This window comes from Hippopotamus amphibius, chromosome 17 (genome assembly GCF_030028045.1).
Source record: "Hippopotamus amphibius kiboko isolate mHipAmp2 chromosome 17, mHipAmp2.hap2, whole genome shotgun sequence".
NCBI classification, from domain to species: domain Eukaryota; kingdom Metazoa; phylum Chordata; class Mammalia; order Artiodactyla; family Hippopotamidae; genus Hippopotamus; species Hippopotamus amphibius.
Window position 1 is genome coordinate 48,574,099 of NC_080202.1, and position 23,022 is coordinate 48,597,120.

The following is a 23,022-nucleotide window of genomic DNA, read 5'->3' on the forward strand; positions in this document are numbered from 1 at the left end:
CTGAAATACAACTGTAGCCACAAGATCGTTGCTGTCTATAAGCAGTAAAGTTGCTAAATGGCAGTTTGCAAAAGATAAACCATGAGAGGTAGTCTAGAAGTCTGAAAAATTCACAAATTGAACAATATTTCCCTAAAAATGGACCACAATTTAAAAGATTTTATTAAGTAACTGGAATAATAGTGCTTACAAGATAAAATTCTAAATACACAAAAATCTTACAATCCATATAATGGAAGGATGTACTCTTCACCTGATAAAATATTGCTTGCTTTTTAAAGATTTTTTAAAAAAATATATTTCAAATTATATTTTTACCCAGTGATTAAAATACCTGGTATAGAAACCTGGGTTCTATACAGTCAATTTCTTCAATATCTATTAGTTAGAGAAATGTCTGGTAACTTATTGATGCTTCTGACAGCTGTCTTATGCCAATTTCTGGAAAGCAACAGTGTTAGAAACCTTTAGAGACTGTGAGGGATGAATCATATCTGGCTAATTAGTCCTGTACAACTTTCTGTAAAACCTAAAGTTAGTATCTGCATAGGGAAAAATAATGAATCTCCACAGACATTTATGCTCAAGAAGGGAAAAGTATTTTATAACCTCTCCAGTAAACTAAAAAGAGAACAAAAGAAGCCTGTACCTCTGTTTCCTACTAAGTGCTCAGTGCTCTTCTCAAATAACAGAGCCAGAATTCTCTTAGAAATCACTGCAGCTTAGTTAAGAAGTAAACTGGGATTTACCATTAAGGTTGGTGGCTATATTTTTCATTTTTATGTAAGCAAGGATTTAAATGCTTCTCTTTTGGATAGACTGACTTTGCCTAGCAATTTCTCATAAGTTACAGCATTCTAGGATTCTAAAATGACACCATGGTTGAGGATCATCATATTTAAAAGAACCTAGGACAGAAAATTTCCTGTCACTATATAAAAGTGAATAATTTTCAAAAATTAATATTAAAATCTTCTGCAGTTACTGATCTTCCGTATGAGCCATTCTTCTCACAATCACATCTGATGACAGATGCTGATGGGCTCCCAGAGGACGGAACAAAGAGTCATGGTTTAGAAAAGGTCCAGAAGGGAGATGGGAAAGGCAAGAAGCGTTACACTGTCATCTGCATAACATAAATAATTACATCTGGAAAGTAAGAGCTCTTCACTACAATAAGTATTTTATTATCTTGTGTCAGTGAGATGAACCTATCCAGGCACTCATCAGGCAAGTAAGAGAGACAAACATAACTTTGATTTTGTAGAATGGACAAAGTCCAGATGATGATGCATTCCGAAAATGTCAGAATGCCCAACTCTTCTGCAAAAGTCCTGGTCTGAATTATTTAATAGCAATTTAGCTGTATCAAAAATATCCCTTGACGTAGTTCTGAACAGCTGGTAAAGAATAATGGCTCCACATTCCAGTCAGTTATAATCTGTATCATCCCCTTATGACTGAGACTGCTAGTGGTTGTTTGAGTTATTCTTTAGTAATCTAGGTACCTGATGATTCTACTAAGATAAGATAGCCAGGGCACTGTGAAAATACTGAGCTCTTGCAATGGGGAAGTTGAATTCTTGTCTGCCTGCCACTGTCTCAAACTACAGATGATGATTTCTGGTAATATAAATTCTACTGAAACATGCTTCAATTTAATAATGTTTTTTATTTTTATTTTTGATTTTTTTTGGCTGTGCTGTGCGGTTTGTGGGACTTTAGTTCCCCTACCAGGGATCAAACCTGGGCCCTTGGCAGTGAAAGCATGGAATCCTCACCACTGGACCGCCAGGGAATTCCCAAATAATATTTTTTAAAACTAGAGTTTTTAAAACCTCAAATCTCAAATTGAAATCCTTTTGAAGACTTCTGATGTGAGAAAAGACTTTTTAACAGTTTGACAATATACTTTATAGGTTCTCTATTTGATTTTATGCATTTTTATTTTATATTTTGGAAGCAGAACGAAACAATCACTTTAGGAACATGAACCTTCCCCCTGGTTCAACAAGATATACATAAGCGTATTACCCAAACATAAAAGAATAGCTTAGTCGAAGAAGATGAACAGAAAATTTAAATACTGTGAGAGCAGAATTTTTCATTTCAATATATATGCCAGTAAAATGGTTATTTAAAAAATAAAACTTACCTGCTACTGAATTTGGCCGTGGCATAAGATAAAGAGGGATAGACTGTACTGATTGTGATAAAACCGTCTCCAAATTCCTCTCTGGGATCTTATTCAGACTATAGGTGGAAGCCGTCATGTTCTCATCTACTCGATATAGACAGGAATCCATGCTGGATTTTTGAGTCTGCCAAGGCTTTAGGTTGCCTCCAGATCCTAATTCTTTACTGCTTTCCCCAACGTATTTTGTGCGTTCCATGTTTTCAGAATAGCTTGTCAATGTAGCTGAAAAAAAGAGGAAAATGAATTAAAAAAGAAAACTAAACCTAGAGATTAATTTGTTTACTAATATCCAAATGCATGACTAAATAATGAAAATATTAGCAACATTATTTTTAAAAAGTTACTGATGATCATTTCATCTCCATCATGAAGTCTAAATAACTGAAAGCAAAATATAACTCTCTCACATAGTTTCTCTCATATATTTACTTTAACAACTCTGCTTGAATGAATTAAACAAATTCACACACCAGTGCTAAAGGACCTACAACTAGGGCCTATCAATGGTAAAAATCTTAGAATTTCCTTAGGAAAGGGAATTTACATATTTTCATGGATTGCTGGAGAGCCCTAGCGGTGTCAAAAAGACCTTTATACTCTTTTTATCCTATATTTTTCATCATTTAAATTATTTCCTGGCCCTTTATATGAAACAAAGAATAAGAAAATATACAAACTTAAAAGAAAATATGTAAACAGCATCTAAGTAGAAGCCAATATAAGAGAAAGAATCTGTCTAAATAAGAAAACAGTACATGGCCTTCTTGAATAGCTACCCTCTTCTCTGTTTTTAAGGAAAAATTCATTTCATATATTCAGTCTTTCAGTCATAAATAGCCCAATGGATCCTAACCTTTTTTGCCACCAAACACAATGTTACACCTTCCCCAGTGAGATTTTATGGATTTATAGCATATTTCATAATTTTTAAATATGTTCAGTGATAGTATATAGGGGTATATTTATATTATGTGTGTATGTGTCTGTGTGTGTTCTTTTAAAACAGATGCATGCTTTTATCCTAATTTCTGGAAATTGTCTCATTACTTTAAAATATATTTAAACATTCTTCTTTCAGTAAAATCTGACTGAAGTATAATTTCATTTGGTGTAAAGATGCAGTGATTCAGCTTGCTTTGTAATTCTTAGCTAGAAGCTTGGAGTTCACACAGCTGCTGGGGTCAGTATACTGAAAGCCAGAGAATGCAAAACTTCTGTTTTCCAGAGATCTTGTCTACATGTAAGTGTCTGCTATTTAACCCTTTGCCTTTCATGGCTTTTTTTGGTGGTGTGTCCCAGTAGAAGTTTTTATTCTTAGGTCCCCAATCAGAGCTAAGATTCACTTGTATCTGTGTGGTCTTACCCCGTATATATTCCAGAAATACACCCCTTTTCTCCAGATAAACCACAAGCACATTAAGTAGGCTCCAAACATTGGAACACTACACCTTTAAAGGTCTGAGAAGGTAGTAATGGGTTTCACTATTTTCAATATTTCAAATAATTTAAGTAATAATATGTTTACTTGTGACTAGCTAAACTAAAACATCAAGCTTCTACAAACTTAGCTGCAATTATATCAAGGGTGATAACATTAGTTGTCCCATGTTGAACAAAATTTTGGCAGATATATATATGTATACATATCATATATATATATATACATGTTTGATAAATAAATGAGATGTAAACTACTGGATAATGAATGGACTGATGCTGAAAATTTTTTCAAAAATATGGGGTCTATCAAAAAAATTAAGAAAGTTCTCATTGGTGGTGAAAAGATTTGAGAAACTTTTAATTAATTCGTGGTACAAAGACAGAATTATTCAGTGGCCTATGGACCTATTTTACCATTTAAATGATAAAGTTTGTAATAAAGAAGGGCTTCTATGGTCATGGTATTTAAAAGTAAAGACAAGGAAGACATCCAGTGTCCCAATGTGAGAAGAGCACTGATGTCATTTTACATTACAATTGTACTAGATGCAGAAACCAAACCTGATATAACACAGTTCACTTGTTTTTCAAACCCAAAGTATCCCTTCCCCTTTTTCACTAGAGAGAAATGTATCTAGTCCCTGGCACATAGTATATGATCAACAAATATTTGTTGAGAGGATGAATAAACTAGTTTTATTGGATGCTCAATGGTCCAGAACATTTGGGGCACAGAAAGAGTGAAAACAGACAACTCACATAAAATACCAGAAGCAAAATTCTCTGGTTAACCATTCCCATTTAGGAATTTCATACATTTTTGCTTCATTGATGCTTTTCACAGTACATGGTGATTTTTAGTTAATTTCATTCACTTATCTAGCCAATAAAATTTTATTGAGTGACTAGTATGTGTCAGAGTGCAGTGGTAAACAAGATAGGCCCTAAATCCTTAATCCTGGAAAAAGGACCATCCTGTGGCAAAAGAGGCCACACAGAAAAAATGAAGAATCACAAAATGAAACACTATTTTTAGTAACAACATGCTAACATCTGCATACTAGTCAGTTTTATGGACACTCATGTTTTACTCAACCATTCCTCTATATTGAGATCTTATCATATAACTTAAAGTCACCAAGGTGAATGAAGCATCAGAGAATGCAATGATATTTTGATTCACGTGGTTACTAAAAGTTTCAAAAGTCTAAAGCCCACACAGTCTATATGTCAAATATTGGCCTATGTGAATTAAGGACCCTATGTGCAAAGTTTCTTTGAATGGAGTTGAAGAGGAAGACATGACCTCTCATTGAAAAATATACATATTTGTTTTCCACTAGACCTATTCTATCTCCATTTTTTAAAGAACTTTTATTGAGATATAATTGACATACAATAAACTGCATATATTTAAAGTGTACAATTTGATTTTTTTCTTATTAGTAATGTACATATATGGCAATCCCTATTTCCCAATTCAACCCCCCCCTTTCCCCCTCTTGGTGTCCATATGATTGTTCTCTACATCTGTGTCTCTATTTCTGCCTTGTAAACCAGTTGATCTGTACCATTTTTCTATATTCCGCATATATGCGTTAATATACGTTTATCTCCATTTTAATTCTCTAGACCTAGTCATCCCCAGGTGGAACAAAGAACAGTGGGAAATACTGAGTTGTAAGTAACTCAAGAGATTTTTCTGAGAATTTCTCTATTTTCCTTCCTTGATATATAAAAAAAATTGCTATCTCGGTATAAAGAGCTGCTTACATGGCATTTCTGTTTATACTGCCATATAGGCCAGGAAGATAGTGTGAGGAAGCAGGAATTATAGGCTTATAAATAGGCTCACTGTGAATAAAATTAGCTCCATATATTTAAAAAGTTTTATTGATATATAATTTATATATCACAAAATGCACCCATTGCCAATGTACATGGGTACAAGCGCATTTGTCATCTATCATATTTAAAAACTGATAGTAATAATTTTTATCTTGATTTGCTACTCTGCTTTCATTGATAAAGATGAAATTTTTAATGCCAGATAACAGTCTTAGGTCATCTGTTCTGAGAGAGAATTATTTTAGAACTATGCACTGTTTTGTAATAATTAGGACCATGGGTTTTGAAGTTATACAGACCTGAACCTGACTCTCAGCTTTGCCTCTTAATATCTATGTGATCTGGGACCAATTATTTTTGAATCTCAGTTTTCTAAGTCTAGGAAAGATTATTATACTATTATGTAAGATAGTTAATTTACAGCTAGACTGAGCCAACCCTATGCTTATGTCTGGGGATGCCTGGAAGTCTGGTACTGACTCTTAGCCAAGATAAGGTCAACTGGGATAACTAATGATTTATAATTTGCTGTTTAAAGTTTGAAACTCCCCTGGTAACAACCAGGTCTAGTTGTTTATTGACAGCTTACACCTGGAGTACTTAGCCTGGCTTAGCTATGTGACCAGAGGAACACAGAAAGCTTCACTGTAAACTTTTGGGGAGCTCTCCTGAAACCAAGATTTCTTATATAAATCTTGGTGATTTACACTCTGGAGACAGAGCACATCCTATTTGATTAAGAAAGATGTGGCACATATATACAGTGGAATATTACTCAGCCATAAAAAGGAATTAAATGGAGCTATATGTAATGAGGTGGATAGACCCAGAGTCTGTCATACAGAGTGAAGTAAGCCAGAAAGAGATATTGTATGCTAACTCATATATACGGAATCTAAAGGAAAAAAAAATGGTACTGATGAACCTAGTGACAGGCAAGAATAAGGATGCAGATGCAGAGAATGCAGGACTGGAGGACACAGGGTTGCGGGGGTGGGGCGAAGGGGAAGCTGGGATGAAGTGAGAGAGTAGTATAGACATATATACACTACCAACTGTAAAATAGATAGCTAGTGGGAAGTTGCTGTATAACGAAGGGATATCAACTCGATGATGGGTGATGCCTTATAGGGCCAGGTGGGGGGGGGGTGGTGGTGGGAGGGAGTCACGGGAGGGAGGGGATATGGGGATATATGTATAAATAGAGCTAATTTACTTTGGTGTACCTCAAAAGCTGGTACAAAAGTGTAAAGCAATTACATTCCAATAAAGAGAAGGAAGGAAGGAAGGAAGGAAGGAAGGAAGGAAGGAAGGAAGGAAGGAAGGAAGGAAGGAAGAGAAAGGAAGAAAGAAAGAAAGAAAGAAAGAAAGAAAGAAAGAAAGAAGGAAGGAAGGAAGGAAGGAAGGAAGGAAGGAAGGAAGGAAGGAAGGAAGGAAAGAAGGAAAGGAGAAAGAACGAACGAATGAACCTGGAGAGCTGCACCTGGGAATGTCTTGGGTCCTCTCTGCTAGTCTGCATTCTCTTTTGCTTGCTGTACTATAGCTTTACTAAAAGCTTTTCATAAACATTCTTCTGTGGAGTCTTATGTATCCTTTTAATGATCTGATCCTGTGAAAGCTTTATAACTATTTTCTTATAAGATGATTTTAAGGATTAAATAATGGTACCTGCCCCATACTTTGTACTCAATCAGCAGTGGTGGTGGTTGCTGCTGTTGTTGTTATTATTATTATATTAGGTCAATTATGCAAGAGAAATGTTCTGTTTGGTCTCCTTGATCAGTTTAATAGGCAGTATCTAGGCTTCTTTAACAAACATTCCATGCAATCTAAATATAACCCTATAGCTTCCAAAAATTTATTAGTGCTAAGTAATTGGAAGGTGAGAAGGATGACAGAGTCACAAGCACAGTAACTGGAAAAACTTAGTAGTGAAGATACAATTGCACATTGCTAAATACAGGTTGGAGAAAATTTGAAAAAATAACTCATGTGCATATTTATGACTCAGGGAGGTGACTTTTTAAACATGACAATTTAGATAAAACAAAGAACATAAAACATCCTACTGGAATGCATGTTACTAAAGGAACAAGCATCTTTGATCAAGAGTTTCTGACTTTGCTTTTTAGTTACTAATGTGAAATATTAGGAAAACATAATGACTAAACAATGAGCAAAGCTGTAGACATTTCATCTTCCTAGATGTTAAGTGATATAAGGCTAAAGGATATAAAACTAAATTTGGCAATAAATCAGGACCTAAAGAAAAAAAAATCCTAAAAGAGGGAATTCAAGAATTATACCCTTCTGCAAGGAACTGTAATCTCCAGATAAAAGGCAGAAACAAAATGGATCCATGCTTAAATTCATTTTGCTATATAACACCAAACCAAAACAGACCATTATTAAAACTTAACATGAAAAAGGAATAGGATAGAAAAACTATGTGTATCTCACAGAGTTTATGATTATCAAGATTTTTGCTTGAAGCTATATGTATAGCTGATGGGAGATAAAATGTAGTTACTGGTATCTAACTAGGCACAAATATAAGACCATTATACCATTAACGTTATACCAACAAAATAAAAAGAGTCAGAAATATGAAATTACACTGTAAATACCTGATAATCATGTCAGTAATATTTTACCACATATTTAAGAAAGGTTGTGAGTTTGAGGAGATGGAAGCTATGAGTGGAACAGAGAATGCTTTCTGTGGTAGAAATTAAATCACATCTGGGTGAATCCGGACCACATAGAAGCTAAGAAGTCACAGTTATTTACAATCTTTTAGACTCTGAGAGAGGAACTTTTTACATTAACAATACTTAAAGATTCAGGAAGTCTGCGTTTCTAGTATTCTGATTCTTATAACTAGAATTCTACATATTTTGGCATGCTGTAAGAATATACAGGCAGGCATCATTAAAATTCTGATCACTGTAATTATAGAATGTAATCAAAAGGAATTCACACTGAACTGATATGTAAAGGAATTAAAATAGATAATTTAAATTAACACATTTAATAACTTGTGCTTTTTGCTGATGGGGCAAGATTTAAATATGGGACACTAATAAACAATAGACCATCTTGGAAGCTTTTGTTTGAAATAATATAAGCAATATTTAGTTTGGAAAAGCAGATGTTTCGATGATCAGTGGGGAAAATACTTAAACAAAACATATTTAACAGTTAAGGTAGGCCAGTCTTGAGATTTCCAAGGTAATAATAATATCTTTGACTATTATTACTTATGCCACATACAATTTTCTTCCAACTCAAATTGCACTGAAAAAAAAACTAAAGGGAAACAAATCATTTCTCAACATAAGCAGCTCATATATAATTTGATAACTCTATAGTCTAATTTTAGGAGCAGACATTATTCTCTTTCTTCTCTCATAATTTTGCAAGTAAATCTGTTTCAGTATTTATACACATTAAAGAATGGAAGTTCATTATTCTTCAAATTAGCCCTATTATCCACAAAGGCACTTATTTTTACAAGGAACACAATTTTGGAAATTTATCAGAAAAAAAATGTGGAACACTGTCTGCTATAAGTCAAAGCAGGATCTCATTTTTAATTTTCAGAACATTATGAACATTTATTTTGAACACTCTCTGACATGTTAAGATTCCACTTTGAAAGGTAAACTACTCTGTAAACGGATTTTATCCAATCTGTCACACCATGCCTTCTGGCTGGATGAACATGTTTCTAATGCTATTTTTTTATGTATGGCAGTATAGATAACATGCAGTTATAGACACTCTAATAAGACTGACAGAAGAACCCAGGAAGAGGTTTGGCAAGGGATTATAAAGTCACTGGGCCAAAATGAATCATAAAGAGAATTTAAGAGAACAAGATTAGTTGATGGAGAATTCTAATCTCTATTTATTAAAAATTTGATAAAGTTCCATCTTGTACCCAATGATTACTCTAAACACTGTCAAAAAAGTAAAGTGCCAGGTCAGTCCTTCATCCCCTATCCTTCCACCCTTAAGCTTTCTTACCTTTTATAAACATTTACTGAGCACCTACTATGCTACCACATGTCAGTCACTGGACTAGGTGCTACAGATACGGATGAATATGACACAGTTTCTGGGCACCATAAATTAACAGTAAAATGGTGATAAAAAGCAGGCTCCAAAAATAATTACAATACCATGTGTTAAATGCAGTGGTATAGATATGCACAGGTATTAGTGGGAACACGGAATAATAATGTTTTGAATGGGGGTGGAGTGAAGAATTGAAGAGAGGTGGTGGTAGCAGTGGTGACAGAATACTTAAGGTGAATCTTAAAAAATATGTAGGAGTTAGTTAAAGTTAAGAGGGAGAGAGGAGATCCCAGGCAGAATGATCTACATGAGCAAAAGCATGGAGATGAAAAAACTGGAAGGTGCCGGGTAACCACCTAATGTTGCTAGAATAATACATACAAGGCTAGGAGCAGTGGGCTTAAAGGCTGGAAAACCTGGCTACGGTTAGGTCAGGAGAGCCTGGCCTTTATCTTCTGGGTAAATGAGAGCCAAAGGAGTGATCTGATCAGATTTGATTTTCAGGTAGTTCACTTCATCCTACAGATAACAGAATCCAAGTAGTAATTGTTTTCTAGTTAATTCACTTTGGTGGCTATGTGAAAACAGACTCAGGACAAGATGAAAAATGCAGAGAGAACAGTTAGATGTGTATCAATCTAGGTCTGAGATAATGAGGACTATCAAGGCAATGCTGGGAAAGATGAAAATGAAATACAGGGATGAGAAATACAGGGGGAAGGAAGGTGTGGCCAGGACTCCCTCGGCTTTCTAGCTTGGGTTCCTAGGTAGGTAGTGATGTCGTTATGAGAGAATATTTTGGACAACTTTATGCAAATAAACTTGAAAAAGATAAAAACCATTACTAAGGAAAACAGATTCAGGAAGAAAAAGAAACAATTTTAAAGTCCTAAAGCATTAAGTATACTGAAATAGTAGCTTAAAAAAATTGACATAAAGAAAATATCAGGTCCCAAATATTTTAATGGCAGGTCCTACTAAATAGTCAAGAAACAGATAATTCCAATTCTCTACAAACGATTTCAGAGGTTAGGAAAAGAGGCCATTTTTCATTGTATTTTATCGATCTATGTATTTAGTTAAAATATTTAGCTATGTAATGATAATACCTTCATAAAGATGTCTCATATAAAGAAATCACAAATTAGAAATTATTATGTTAGATACTGAGGGTATATAAAATTATTAGACATGAATCGTGCCTCTAAGGAGCTTTGTAATAAGTTTTCAAATCAGGAAATGCGAGTCTTCCAACTTTGTTCTCTTTTTTCAAAACCGTTTTAACTATTTGGGGTCCTTTGAGATTCCACATGAATTTCAGAACAGGTCTATTTCTGAAAAGAACTTTGTTGAGATTATAGTATGGATTTCAATGATTCTACAGATTGCTTTGAGAGATATTATCATTTCAACAATATCAGTCTTCCAATCTATGAACAAAGGATATATTTCCAATTATTTAAGTCTTCTAAAATTTCTTCAGAAATGTTTTGTAGTGTTTAGTGTACACGTCTTTTGTCTCCTTGGTTAAATTTATTCCTAAGCATTTTATTCTTTTTGATGTTATTGTAATGGAATTATTTTCTTAATTTTATTTTTTTGGTTATTCATTGTTAAGGTATAGAAATGCAACTGGTTTTTGCATGCTGATTTTGTATTTTGTAACTTTGCTGTAAAAATATTCTTTTTATCAACTCATTATTTACTTAAAATGAATAAATTCACATGTTGATGTATATTCATTTAAGTAGTAGAGATATGCTTAGTTGACATGGCATTAAAATATCTGCAACAACAACTAAACAACTATTTGATTTGATAACCTTTAGAAGGAAGCCAAATGAGGAAAAAATATTTTACTGTCTTTATTTCTTAATCATTTTCATTTTCCTGGCCTCTTCAGCTCCTGCCATTTGTTGACCAGCCTCTCCTCATCCCTTCCTTGAAACTTTTATCTTCCGTGGCATTAGTAACATTATCCCGCCCCAATTTTTCTCCCATTTGTCTTGACTAACCCGTTTCTGTACCCATTGGCACACTCTCACACCTCGCACCCCCTGCTCAATTTGAATGTGCCCTGAGATTCTGTGCTCAGTCTTGTTTTCTTCTCTTTGCATTTGTCTTCAAATTCTTCATTTCCCAAAACTTTGCTCATTTCCACGTGACTGACTCCCCTTAACAAGTATACAATAAGTATACGAAGAACTGAGAACCACCAGGAAATTCTACTAGTTCAGTGAGGAATGAACTTTCTCTGAACCATTTCTGCTGGTAGATAGATGACGTATGTGAATTTACAAGAAGTAGAAAGAACTTTTTCTGTTCACCCCTTCTTTTATCAGATATCTTTAAAGGACTGGTTAAGCAGGGAGGGATACCTCTCATTTTGTTTATCCTTTATGTCTCTCTCCAGCATCATTAGAAAGAACAGGACACATTTTATATACACATTTCAGTAATTCAAAAGCAGCATTTTTGAAAACCTTAAGCTTGTATAATTATTATAAAAAGAAAAATAGACACAAATGATTAATATAAAAACCAACTCACCAATGATTCCACTATCTCTGCTTTCAAGGGTGGAGGTTGGACTAGTGACAGCCCCATAGCTGCCATCCTTGGCGGTTGCATTTGTACTGACTGGTGGGAGAGTGGAGCAGGGGCTACTGGCTGGTGGAGAGGCAGTGCTGCTAGTCAAGGTGGAACAGGGACTTATCCGCTGGGTGATTGCTGAGGTCTGAAAAATTGAAATGAAAAATAAGGCAAACTGATCAGCTGTTAGAGTAAAATATATCTTACGATAAAACATATGCTTTGATACCAAAAAGAAGAAAAATTTAAATGCACAGCTTTTTACATCTATTAGGTTCTATTTGTTTTTGCCTTCTGGAATAAAGTATTCTGTGTTCTATAATTAAGGTGAAAATTGATAAATTTAACATGAGCAGAGACTGTGGCCTGTTTTTCTGCCTAGGAAATTTACAGTGACAACTAGTCTTTATCACTGCTATGAACCAACGCAGGAATTTTTTTATTAATTACAAATTTTTCTTGCTATTTTTAATCAATAAAACTTTTCTGAAGGCTTGGAACTTTGTCTTTGTCTTGCTAATATTTTTCTTTGGATAGAAAAAATACTTTGCAGCCAAGGAGAAATAAAAATAAAGTTCTTAAGAATTTATTAATGCAAATAAATGGGGTTCTTTGATACACAGGTGGCTGCTAAGAGAATAAATGAATGCAGGGAAAATGGCTTATCTAAAAGTTTGTCAAATAAAATAGATCAAACAATATTAATTTAATGCAAAACAAAATAATTTCTCTGTAGAAACTGATTACAGACTGAGACCGCTGAGTGATTCTTTTTTTTTTTAAAGCTCTTTATTGGAATATAATTGCTTTACACTCTTGTACCAGCTTCTGAGGTACACCAAAGTGAATAAGCTGTATTCATATATATATCCTCATATTCCCTCCCTCCTGCAACTCCCTCCCACCCTCCCTGTCCTGGCCCTCTAAGGCATCACCCATCATGGAGTTGATCTCCCTTTGTTACACAGCAACTTCCCACTAGCTATCTATTTTACAGTTGGTAGTGTATATATGTCTATGCTACTCTCTCACTTCATCCCAGCTTCCCCTTCGCCCCCTGCACCCCCAACCCTGTGTCCTCCAGTCCATTCTCTGCATCCTTACTCTTGTCCTGTCACTAGGTTCATCGGTACCATTTTTTTTTTTTTTTTTTAGATTCCGTATATATGAGTTAGCATACAGGATTTGTTTTTCTCTTTCTGGCTTACTTCACTCTGTAAGACAGACTCTAGCTCTATCCACCTCATTACATATAGCTCCATTTCATTCCTTTTTATGGCTGAGTAATATTCCACTGTATATATATGCCACATCTTCTTTATCCATTCATCTGTTGATGGGCATTTAAGTTGCTTCCATGTCCTGGCTATTGTAAATAGTGCTGCAATAAACATTACAGTACATGTTTCTTTTTGGATTATGGTTTTCTCTGGGTATATGCCCAGGAGTGGGATTACTGGGTCATGTGGTAGTTCTATTTGTAGTTTTTTAAGGAACCTCCAAATTGTTTTCCATAGCGGCTGTATCAACTTACATTCCCACCAACAGTGTAGGAGAGTTCCCTTTGCTCCACACCCTCTCCAACATTTATTGTTTCCAGATTTTTTGATGATGGCCATTCTGACCGGTGTGAGGTGATACCTCATTGTGGCTCTGACCTGCATTTCTCTGATGATTAGTGATGTTGAGCATCTTTTCATGTGTTTGTTGGCCATCTGTATGTCTTCTTTGGAGAAATGTCTATTTAGGTCTTCCACCCATTTGTGGATTGGGTTATTTGCTTTTTTGGTATTAAGCTGTATGAGCTGCTTGTATATTTTGGAGATTAATCCTTTGTCCGTTGCTTCGTTGGCAAGTATTTTCTCCCATTCTGAGAGTTGTCTTCTTGTCTTGTTTATGGTTTCTTTTGCTGTGCAAAAGCTTTTAAGTTTCATTAGGTCCCATTTGTTTATTCTTGATTTTATTTCCATTATTGTAGGAGGTGGGTCAAAAAGGATCTTGCTTTGTTGTATGTTATAGAGTGTTCTGCCTATGTTTTCCTCTAGGAGTTTTATAGTGTCTGGCCTTACATTTAGGTCTTTAATCCATTTTGAGTTTATTTTTGCGTATGATGTTAGGAAGTGTTCTAATTTCATTCTTTTACATGTTGCTGAGTGATTCTCATACCTCAAGTTACCTTCTTCTTACATTTTTGATGGGACGTAATGAATAATCACCCAAAAGACTGACAGTAAAATATTCTGGTTTACCTAATTTAATGACAATTCACTTTTCTTTAGCTCTTTCTACCCAAATAAATTAATGAAATAATGAAAGTATGTTTTTTCAAACATTCAAGAAATGTTATCCTTTTCAAAAGTGTAACTGATCAGTGGCAAAATTACTTGAAGAAGCACTAATGATAAATTTGACACCTTTAAATGTTAAATTAAGAAATGCACTTCAACTTCTTTACATACAGTCTATTCATAATCTCTGTTAAAATTGAAGATTTACATTTTATAACTTGACTGGAAAATATGCTGATTACTGGATATGAGAATATTAAGGCTCTTTGACTCATCCCAAAATGGTTTCCAGATGCAATGCCTTGTATTTAATTATCTGTGTTGAGTCCAGGTTTTGATTTTAATTTAAATGCTATAACTAGGTCATAAAAGGTACATTCAGCTCAACCATGCATAAATGACATTCTCAGAACCCTGCAACCAAGTAAATCTTCTCAATATATGAATAATATTAGAAACTGATTTTTCTTAATAACACAGTAAGCCCTCAAATCTATGCCATTTATCTTCTATATAATTTTTCTCCAGAGGAGGGAGGAGTTTCAATTTCTTTGTAATTTCCTCTACTTCTATAAAATGCTGCTGGTCTACCAGAGCAATGATTTTTTTAACTGGGCTTACAGGAGAATTACCTGTGGAATGTAAAACACAAGTTCCCCTACAAAACTGACAGATACTAAACCCCACCCCAGTCTTACTGAATTAGAATCCTCCCTGGTTCGAATCTCGCATGGCAACTTCTAACTGTCTCATTCTCAGTTTAAGAAATATGGGGGTACTGTACTAGAATCATACTAGAGTCTTTTACATTAGATATATCTGTAGTCATTTCATATTGAAAAAGTTTCATTTTGGTATGAATCTATTACTTCTACAGCAACTCATTTCCATTTTTAGACAAGATTCTCAGTCTGTTCTCTGAGATAGGAAACTGTATTATATGCACAGTGTAGCCAAATGTGGAGGTTAAGTGCAAACGACACAGTTTTTACTGCAAGTTATTTTCTGGAAAATAAAGCATTTATCATCGAATGTATGCTTTAAAAGCTTTAACTGTAAAAACAAACCCTAAAGATCAAGCCATTCAGAAAGCAGAAAATTGTTAATGGCTTGTGAATTAAAAGGCAAGCCTTATATTTATTTAAGGAGGCTAGTTAATGAGACACAGAAATCTCTTTCAGGCACAGAAAGACAACACTGTCTACTCCATACTGTAGGCTAAAATGGACATCTAATTAAGCCACTCCACTTCCAAAACCTTTCAGTGGTTTTCCCATTGTTCTTAGTATTCTCCAGAAGGATCTCAAACTCCAGTCTGGATCTCTTAAAGGTTCAACAAATACACAAGGGAGGAACCTAATGATGGAACTTATAAGGTACATCCTAATACCCCAGAAACTACTGAGAGAAGAAAATATAGTGATTAGTTGAATATCACTTTCAATATGTTGTGCTATGCAAAAAATATGATGTATGCTGATTTGCCTGTGCTAGATTCTGTCATCACTAGTACTATTCTGAGGACACCATTACTACAGGGTCTTCCTAAACAAAGCAATCTATCTTTTGTCAGTTTAGCACAGAAGAAAGTCACTAACTGAACATGACCTCCTAGTTAATCTTCCTAAGACTAGAAATTCCAATGATCAATTCAGCCACTTTTTTCTGTGGTTCTAAGATGGTGGTATATTAGATTCCAAGAAGGCTATCACATAGCTTCATTATTAATATTTTACATTTGTTCAATGCTTCCTAGTTAACTTTTTTAAAAAAATGTTATTACTTCATTATCTCCTTATCAGCCAAGTATGAGGCATAATAAATATTTCCCCCATTTAAGAAATGTGAAAATGAAAATACCCTAATAATGCAAGCTATGAAGTAATTTCCCCTAAATCATACAGTCCCTGCATATATTTACATACTAATCATACTGCATATTATATCTTTTGTTTATATGACATTTTACAGCTTACGAAGTGCTTTCACAGTCATGGTTTAACTTGATCCTCACAACAGTCCTGTCATTATTTCATATTACACTGGAGTAGTATGGTGTAGCTATTAAGAACCTAAGTTGTAAAAGCAGACTGCCTGGATTTGAATACTATTCCATCACTTTCTGGCAGAGTGTTTCCATTTTTTTTTAATCTGAAAATTGAAATATAAATGAACCCCACCACATTGGGCTGTAAGGAAGCTTAAACAAAACAGTGCAAATAAAGCAATTAGTACAATGACCACACACACAGTACACATTTATCAAATGTCAGTTATTATTACCTACGAAAAACCTAAAGCTGAGAGAAGTTAAGTGACATGTACAAATTTATAAAATGGTACGTGGTAGAGCTGGAACCAGAACACAAATTTTCTGCCTCCCGGTTCAGCGACTCTTCTATTATATCACTTTAATTACATTAAAACAATGATACTACTCATTTACTTATTTTGATGAATTTATTCAGTAAATGCACAAGGCACACTATAGACCTGTGACTTTATTCACAAATCACTGCAACATGCTGTGATATGAAGCATCTCAAAAGTAACAAAATATAAATTTTAGCACCTGAAGAAATGTAGCTTTTTAGAAACAACAGGGTCCTTGGCAAATTCTCAGATTGTAATGTCATGTTTCTTGGTCATTATTAGAACAGTCATATCTTAACCTGCTATGGACACCAAGAAATAAAAAGTAAAATAGATGTTTTATGTATACTAATTTAAACAAAGCCCTCAACATGTATCATTTCCATTTTTTATTCACAGATCACAGCATACTGACATGGTCACAAAGTAAATTAGTGGAAAAAAAAAATCAATCCCTATCACCATGAAGCTTACATGGTTGTATGAGATGTAGACGACCTACCCCCACAACTAAATATGTAATGTAATAAATTAATGATAAGAGCTATAAAAAAATAAAGTACCAGGATAAGGGGATACAGTGATGGGCAGGTGCTACTAGATAAAGTAATTAAGAAAGACCTCTGATGAGGTAACATCTGAGCAGAGCACTGGGTGAAGTGAGGAAGTGAATTATGTGGGAAGAACATTCCAGTACAAATAAATGTTTTATGTGTTCAAGGAGTGACAGGAAGGCCAGTGTTGCTGGAGAGCTGCAGGCAAAAGGGAGAGGGGTAGGAAATGATGTACGAGAAGCAGCAAGGGGTCAGATCAGGTAGCCCCTTCCTGGTCATGGTGAAGATTTCAGATTTAATGTTAAATGTGGGCGAATACAGTGGAAAATTGAGAGCGGAGAAGTAAAAGGACCAGATTCACATTTTTTACAAGGATCATTCTGGCTTCTGTGTAAACAGACTACAGGGGCAAGAGTGGAAGCAGAGCCCTATTAGGAGGTCATTTATTCAGATGGTAAATATTTATTGAGCACCTAGTAATAGTAGACATTGTTCTAGGTGAAGAGGATACAGCAGTAAATAGAACAGGCAAAAAAGTTTCAGTCTTCTAGCCTTACATTCTAGGAGCTATTGCACAAGCCCAGGCAAGAGATGACAGTGACCTGGATTTAGGTGTACCAGTGGAAATAACGAAAAGGGGTCAGATTTAGCACACATTCCGAAGACAAAGCCTACGTGATTTGCTGAAAGAGTGAATGTACAGTGTGACAGAGAAAAGTCAAGAATGACTACAATGCTTTTGTCCTAAGCATGTAGGTGATGCCACCCATTCAGACAGGAAACTCAGTAGAAGGAACAGGTTGTGGGGAAAAAAGTAAGAGTTCAGTTTTTTGACATATAAATTTGAGATGCATCTTGGACAAAAAAGGTAGTGTAGGCAGCTAGATATACAGATCTAGACTTAAGGGGAAAGGCAGGGCTGGAGACAGTTTAGGAGTTAAGATAGTATAGACATAAGAATGGAAGAGTTTCAATCTGATTAGAATCTCCAGGAATTTGAATTTTACAAACACTGCTCACGTGATCAGACCGTGCAGCCAGCAAAACCAATGACCTTAGCAGTGAGAATATAAAGAAAGGAAAAGTCTGAGGAGACAGCTCTGGAACATGTGAGCATTAACCACGTGATCTACCAATATATTCAAATAATCCTTGTATACTTTATTATTTTATGATGAAACTAACATATGACATAGAATCTTTACCAACATTACTAAGAATACACAATTTGAATTTAAATTGTCATCTTCTGAGTAAAATGGTTCACTAGAAAACATTCATTTTAAAGATTAATACTGCACAAATAAATCTGAGTCTAATGCTTCTTTTGCTACATTTTAACTGAAAAGAATGGAAACAGCCGAAAGAAGAAAGTCTAGGAACTAATAATTTTTTCAAATTGCTGATATTTTTAACTTTCTGAGATAAATATTTAGATCATTAATTTTCAGACTTTCTGCTTTTCTAATATATGTATCCAAAAGTAAAGTTTTTTTTAAAGCATATTTATACAGCTGATTCACTGTGGTGTACAGCAAAAACTGGCACAACAGTGTAAAGCAGTTATATTCCAATAAACAGCTTGAAAAAAAGCATATTTTATATACTACAATTTTTGATATATTTTTTAACAACTTTTATTGAGATATAATTGACATACAATGAACTGCATATATTTACATGTACAATTTGATGATATATTTTGTTTTTATTTCTTGTTTAAAATATTTTCTAATTTCTTGTGATTTTCTGACTTAAAGGCTACTTAGGAGTATATTAATATCTCAACACTTGGGGATTTTGATTTTCTAAGTTATATTTTAGCTATCGTTTTCTACGTTATTTTATAATTGATTAATTCTACTATGGTCACAGTAATTGAAATCTTCTGACATTTGTTGAGATCTGTTTGTGGGTCAGCATATTGTCGATCTGGCAAATAATCCATGTGTACCTGAAAACAATGTGAATCCTGCAATTTGGGGGTGCAGTGCTCCTATATATGTCTATTTTGTTTGTTGGCTTATTTACTTACTTCCTCATTCATTCAATAAATAAATCAAAACCTTAAAGTAGCTTTTTAAACTTAAGAATGAAACTAAAAGGTGTTCCATAAACTGAAGAAATACAGTGATTATGGGAAATTAAGTTATGTCACCAGGCCTCAAGAGGCACTTGATACTTGGGATTATTATTCTCAGAATACCCACACCCTGCAACATTTTTCCTTTCCTGGTTATAACAGGCTGTTTCATCCCATATTTCACTAAGTTGACAGGAAGCAATTTACCTGATTTTCATCCTGTACTTCCATGTTGTATTGGTCACCTGGCTGAACTTCCGTGACTTTCTCTCCAAGGAGGAAACCCAGACGAGTCATGAGTGTGTTTGCTGCCTCATCTACAGATGGAGGGGGACCAAGTTCTTGCTCAGCATCACCTATAACAGGAAGACATTGAAACACCTGAATCTTTCAAAATAAAATGGCCAGTTTTGCAACTATTTTTACATTCAGTTTGGTCATTTCCTTTGTTTTCACGTGCTAAATCCAAAATTACCAGGTCCCTGACTAGAAGCTGATTTTTCCACTATTACATATTATAATTGATAGTCTACTCAGAATCCTCAATATATTTACTTGAAACCCTTGAGTTTGAGAGAATGTTTTTGTAACTCACTGAATAGAAGTTTCCCATTTCTTTGGCAGTTAGCTTTTCAGTACAAGTCCTAGTCTTAGGATCTAGTTCCTGGCCACAATCACCACCTTCATTCACATTCTTTTATCTTTTTTTTCTTTCTTATAGTTTGTGTAAATATTCTTTTTTATTTTAAAATCAGTTCAAATTTACCAAAAAGTTTCAAGAATAGTACAAAAAACATTTTTTTCCTTAACCACTTGAAAATATACACATGATATTCCATCATGCCCAGATAGTATGCATTTCCTATAAACAAGGACATTCTCTTACATAACCACAGTACCAGCAGAGAAATCAGGAACCTAACATTTTACATTATTATGATCTCATCCACAGACCCCATTTAAGTTTTGGTACTTATCCAGTAATGTCATTTCTAGCAAAAAGATCCAATTCAGGATTAAGCAATGCATTTAGTTCTCAGTTCTCTTTGACTCCCTTAATCTTGAACAGTTCCTCAGTCTTTTCTTAACTTTCATGATCTTTATTTATTTACTTGTTTATTTATTGGCTGTGTTGTTGGGTCTTCGTTGCTGCACATGGGCTTTCTCTAGTTGTGGCGAGCGGGGGCTACTCTTTGTTGTGGTGCACAGGCTCCTCACTGCCGTGGCTCCTCTTGTTGCGGAGCACAGGCTCTAGGCGCATGGGCTTCAGTAGTTGTGGCACATGGGCTCAATAGTTGTGGCTCATGGGCTCGAAAGTGCAGGCTCAACAGTTGTGGTACACGGGGCATGTGGGATCTTCCTGGGGCAGGGATCGAACCCGTGTCCCCTGCATTGGCAGGCGGATTCTTAACCACTGCACCACCTAGGAAGCCCTTAACTTTCATGATCTTGACACTTTTGAAGATTACAGGTCAGCTGGTTTACACAATATCCCTCAATCTGAACTTATGTTATGTTTTAATTCAGGTTATGCGTTCTTGGCAGGATTATCACAAAAGTAATGTGGTGTTAACTTTGATCACTTGCTTATGGTAGTGTTTGTCAGATTCTTCCACTCTAAAATTATACTATTTCTCTTTGTAATTAAGTATTTTATGGGGGGACACTTTGAAAGTATGTAACTATCCCATTCCTCAACAAACTTTTGAATTAAAAAAATTTTTGGGATAAAAATACACGTAACGAAATTTGCCATTTTAACCATTTTTAAGTGTACATTTCAGTGGCATTACATACATTCACAATGTTGTGCAACCATCTCCATTTTCAGAACTTTTTAATCATCCCCCCAAAAAACTTCATATCCACTAAATAAAACTCCCAGTCTCCCCTCTTACTAGCCTGTAGTAACCTCTATTCTACTTTTTGTCTCTATGAATTTGCCTATTCTAGGTAACTAATATAAGTAGAATCATATAATATTTGTCCTTTTGTGTCTAGCTTATCTCACTTTGCAAATTTTCAAGGTTCAGCCATGTTATAGCATGTATCAGAATTTCACTCCTTTTTATGACTGAATTATGTTCCGTTTTATGTACACACCACATTTAGTTTATCTATTCATCTGTCCATCAACTTGGATACTTTAGCTGTTTCCACTTATTAGATATTATGAACAATGATTGTATGAACATTGGTGTACAAGTAGCAGTCTGAATCTCTCCTCAATAAACTTTTGACCACTATTTTCAGCATCCATTAATGCTTCCTGGTTGAATTAATTACTATCATGCTTGCCAAATAGTGATATTTTCTAAATCCATCACTCTTCTACAGTTTAGTTTCTTTTCCTTTATCCATCTACCTATCTGAAGTCAAGGACTCCTATCTTACTCAATGAGTTATAACCTGTTACTATTATTAGTTATTTTGTTGCTCAAACTGTCCCAAAGTTGGCCAGGTAAGTCTTTTCAACTTGGCTCCTGTAAACTTCTGATATATCCCTGTCATTTTCTGAGCACTTCTTTGCTTTCTGGTATAAGATGTTCCAGACTCATCTTGTACTTTTCCTGCCCCAGCCCTAGAATCAGTCCTTTGCCCAAGAAGGCCTGATTTTTCTTTTTTCTTTCTTTCTTTTTTTTTTTTAGTGGGGAAAGGTATTTAGAGTATCAGGTATGCTCACTGCGATTAGGATGTCACTGCCCCCTAGGTCCACTCCATGGACAGAGTTAGGCAGTATGTTCATACACATATATCTATATACACAACTCTATATTCATTTTTATTTGTGAACCATGTACAAACATACACCCCAAACGTTTACAGAGATGCTCCAATTCCAATTCAATAACCACAGGGTTAATTCTAGATTTCTTCCTTTCCAAAGTTACAACTCTGTTTTCCAATAGTGAAAAATCTGATTCTCATTACCTTTACTTATTTAATCTATAACAAATCTCATTGCTGCTCACTGCCACCCTGCACACAGGTGCTCTGCTCACCCTGGTTGGGTTCCTACCCTATGTCAGAGAGCCTTGAGCTATCATGTCCCCCATAGTCAGGGTCATTTTTTTCAAAACTGATATATAATTCATATATCAGAATCTCTACCCTCTTAAAGTATACAGCTCAATGGCTTTAGTCTATTCATAACTTTATGGAATCATTAACACTTTCTAATTCCAGAATTTTCATCACTCCAAAAAGAAACCCCATTCAGGTTCATTTTTTTGCCCTGGAGTTTAGACCCCTAAAATTCCTGATCTCTCACATTCATTTTAATCCTCTGCTTCTAGACTGCTACACTCTTTCCATACACTTAGCTTTTAAGGTAATTTTCTTCCTATTTAGGCTATTTTTCAGTGGTTACCAACTACAGGAATTACTCTTTTTCAAACCTTTTCACTGAGGGATGCTGAACAAAGTCAGTATGAGGTTTTTTTCCTTGGACTCACTGTCAAGATAAATCTATTTCCAAATAGAGAATTTATAGAAATTTACAGACATAAAAAAAAGCCAGGGAACTCAAGATGATCTATTTTAAATGTGAGGCAGAACTAATTTACC

General features: G+C 34.9%; 1 protein-coding gene across 17 annotated transcripts in view; it reads right to left on the bottom strand.

Moving 5' to 3' along the window:
- Nucleotides 1-23,022, bottom strand: part of TANC2 (tetratricopeptide repeat, ankyrin repeat and coiled-coil containing 2) — a 342,062-nt gene that overhangs the window by 126,786 nt on the left and 192,254 nt on the right. For all 17 annotated transcript variants that reach the window (XM_057716527.1, XM_057716534.1, XM_057716530.1 and 14 more), the window contains 3 exons: nt 19,663-19,811; nt 12,116-12,302; nt 2,156-2,419 (listed from right to left, as the gene is read on the bottom strand). In XM_057716527.1, coding sequence (XP_057572510.1) covers nt 2,156-2,419; nt 12,116-12,302; nt 19,663-19,811 — 600 coding nt within the window. The remainder of the gene's footprint in view (nt 1-2,155; nt 2,420-12,115; nt 12,303-19,662; nt 19,812-23,022) is intronic.